The sequence below is a fragment of the Mastomys coucha genome, unplaced genomic scaffold (genome assembly GCF_008632895.1).
Source record: "Mastomys coucha isolate ucsf_1 unplaced genomic scaffold, UCSF_Mcou_1 pScaffold8, whole genome shotgun sequence".
NCBI lineage: Eukaryota > Metazoa > Chordata > Mammalia > Rodentia > Muridae > Mastomys > Mastomys coucha.
In genome coordinates, this window is record NW_022196914.1 from 45,067,772 (window position 1) to 45,070,872 (window position 3,101).

General features: G+C 38.0%; 1 protein-coding gene across 6 annotated transcripts in view; it reads left to right on the top strand.

Moving 5' to 3' along the window:
* Positions 1–3,101, top strand: part of Tmem161b (transmembrane protein 161B) — a 78,698-nt gene that overhangs the window by 74,257 nt on the left and 1,340 nt on the right. For all 6 annotated transcript variants that reach the window (XM_031360698.1, XM_031360703.1, XM_031360704.1 and 3 more), the window contains 2 exons: positions 737–911; positions 1,995–2,091. In XM_031360698.1, coding sequence (XP_031216558.1) covers positions 737–911; positions 1,995–2,091 — 272 coding nt within the window. The remainder of the gene's footprint in view (positions 1–736; positions 912–1,994; positions 2,092–3,101) is intronic.

Genomic DNA, 3,101 nt, shown 5'->3' on the forward strand with positions numbered 1-3,101 from the left:
TATGTGAGCATGATATGGAGTGGGGGGACACTGTCAGGCGGCTTTCCTGGATCACATTCTACTAATAGTTTTCCAGGACAGTGTCATTGAAGCTCATTGATTCAATTCATGTACTGTCTGCCCATTGAGCTTCAGGGATGCACTTGTCTCTGTCCCCCCAATCTCCTCAGTCTTGAGCTACAAGATGTGCTAAAATCTTAAACTTATTGTTGAGGCACCGCTTAGAACATGACAGGTTAATTAAGGAGATTAATCTCATAGATTTCTAATCTATGAGAATTTTCTTTTTAATTTTCAGTGGTCCTAATTAGAAACAGAGCAGACTGAAATCTCTCCAACCAAATAAGTATTTAAACATGTAAAACTATAGCAAAATTGTAGCTGAGTCATTGACTTGATTAGTTCCACCTGTGATCACCTAGGATCCCTTTGAGCACAATCATCTTCAAGCATTCAGACTCTCTCCCTCTGTGTTATTATATAGCTCATGTTTTTTTTCCTAGACATAAGTAAATAGTAAGGGGGCTCTCTTGTGATTTATACTTTCATTATGCATTTATATGCTTACTTATTTTGTACAAGTGAAACCATTAGATATGTTATTGGCAGAGTCTCGCAGTTCAGTCTAGGTAAGTATAGATTTCCTCTATTCTCCATGGTGAATAGTAAGCAGCATGACTACTATGCTAATATATTGTGATCCCTGAGAGTACCGTATCAACTTTCTGATCTCTAGAATGACAGAAGCCACATTCGATACTCTTCGACTCTGGTTAATAATCCTGCTATGTGTTTTGCGGTTGGCCATGATGCGAAGTCACCTGCAAGCATATTTAAATTTGGCCCAGAAATGTGTGGATCAAATGAAGAAAGAAGCGGGCCGAATAAGTACAGTCGAGCTACAGAAAATGGCAAGTTTTATAACAGTCAAAATGGAAAAATAATGACAGAAGCCATTTCATGAAGAATAATTTGGACCTTTAATTGAAATATGCTATCTCACAATATCTTTCCTGTAAACAAGTGGGGTACTCATAAGCTGGCATTTGTCAGAGACCTTTATCCAGTTCTGCTGCTGAAAGGGACTTATGTGTCAATACTGTTGGTTGCTGCAAAGCTGTGGCATATCCCTGTTGCTGAATTGGAAGCCATCTAACCTTCTGAAAGGCATTACAATATTTTGTCAGACCTTATGACTAGAAGACTGGGGGATGCAGTGCCTGCATTCCTTCTGATTACCTGATTACTCCTCCGTTTGTGTCCATGTGAATTCTAACTATTTAGAGGAGACGGATATGAGTGATATGTCACCATTACAGTGGGCCTAGAGTCTGATCCCTTTTCTTTTTAGATTTACTAAAATGTTGGCCCTTGTTTTTCATCTTTATATTTTATATATTTTCATGTTATTCATATGTTGAACTCAAATATGTTCATATGTAATAAAGATTTAGTGTTTTATTTATAGAATTCATGTCCATATCTGCCTGTTATAGTTGTTTACTGTGTTGTTTAAGTAGCTCTCCGTAGAGATTTTGGTAATTTCTTTTACTTTTGAGATTTTTTTTTTTTTTTGTAACATTTTCAATTTCTTTTTTTTGTTTTGTTTTGTTTTTGTTTTTTTTCAAGACAGGGTTTCTCTGTATAGCCTTGGCAGTCCTGGAACTCACTCTGTAGACCAGGTTGGCCTTGAACTCAGAAATCTTCCTGCCTCTGCCTCCCAAGTGCTGGGATTAAAAGTGTGCACTGCCACCACCACCACCACCACCCCACTCCCCCACCCCCCCACCCCGGCCAATATTTTCAATTTCTAAAATCTTTATCTTTAGGTTTAGCCTTTTTGAAGTTAGGGTACAATGCATAATGAAATGTAGACTTAATAATAGTTCCCCTTTTTTCTCATGAAAGGATTAGTTGGTATCATAAGCATTGTAGTGTAATGACTTTAGGACTGGTTAATTGGTTCATAACTTGTCGGCTGTTGTTGGTTACAGGTGGCGCGAGTCTTTTATTACCTGTGTGTCATTGCCCTGCAGTATGTGGCACCTCTGGTGATGCTGCTTCACATGACTCTGCTTCTGAAAACACTAGGTAGGCATGTGTGTGTGCCATGGCACCCAGGAGACACCCTTTGCTTTCTGTCATCAGTGTGGATGTGCACCTAATGACATTGCTGCTGTTTGTTGTAGCTTTAGGAGGAAGCTGGGGAAATCTTTTCTGTAGAAGTCTTGGGTTTAGAAGCCTGGATATGTCCAGTTTTATTTATATTTAAAGGGTTTTCATTTAAGGTTAATTCCAGAGAATTATATGGCTAAGCACTGTTGTTTAGACTTGAGTGTTATAAGCAAGTGAAGTAACGGTTTGTTAGGGCCTAACATTTCAGTTATTACAAAGTCTTTGTAAACTTGGCTAGGTGACAGTTTGACTTCAAGTAGCCTAATGTTGGATTTTCAGGGTGAAAGTGGGGTCTGCACTGTGGAGTCTCCTTGTGTGTTAGTACCCAGGAACTACCCATGGTTACCCTGTTTCCCTTTTCTTATATCAAGCAGCCTTCCATAGTAGGGGTTTAGAAGCCCCAAGAAACTCCTAAGTATGGTCTGAATAGGCTCATTCATACTTGGGAAACAGATCCTAAGTTTAAGTGTATCTTCAGACCTGTGTACCATAAGGGACAAGTAGCTCAGTTACACTGTGTGACTCACATCCTATGCAAGGTAGAAAAGTTTATGATGAAACCAGTTTTAAAAGCCATTAACAGTTTCTCACATTGACATCATATCTTTCTCAGAAAGATATTTGGTATGACGCTGTAGAGGCAAAAAGGATTTCTAGGAAGTTAATGAGTCTGTTCTGTTAGCGAAGGCTGTTGACTCATAGCTTATGTATTGCCCGATTTCACTGCACTGAATTAAGAATCTGTCATACTTGATTTTTTAATATACTTTTACTTTAAAACCATTCTATAATATGGTTCGGTCAATTTTATTACTTTAACAAATAGCAAAATTATTACTTTATTTTCAATGTAAAATTATTTACGATGTCACCAAGCTTTTTAATGTGTAACATGGATGGGGATTTAAGGTTTTCTTTTCTTCTGT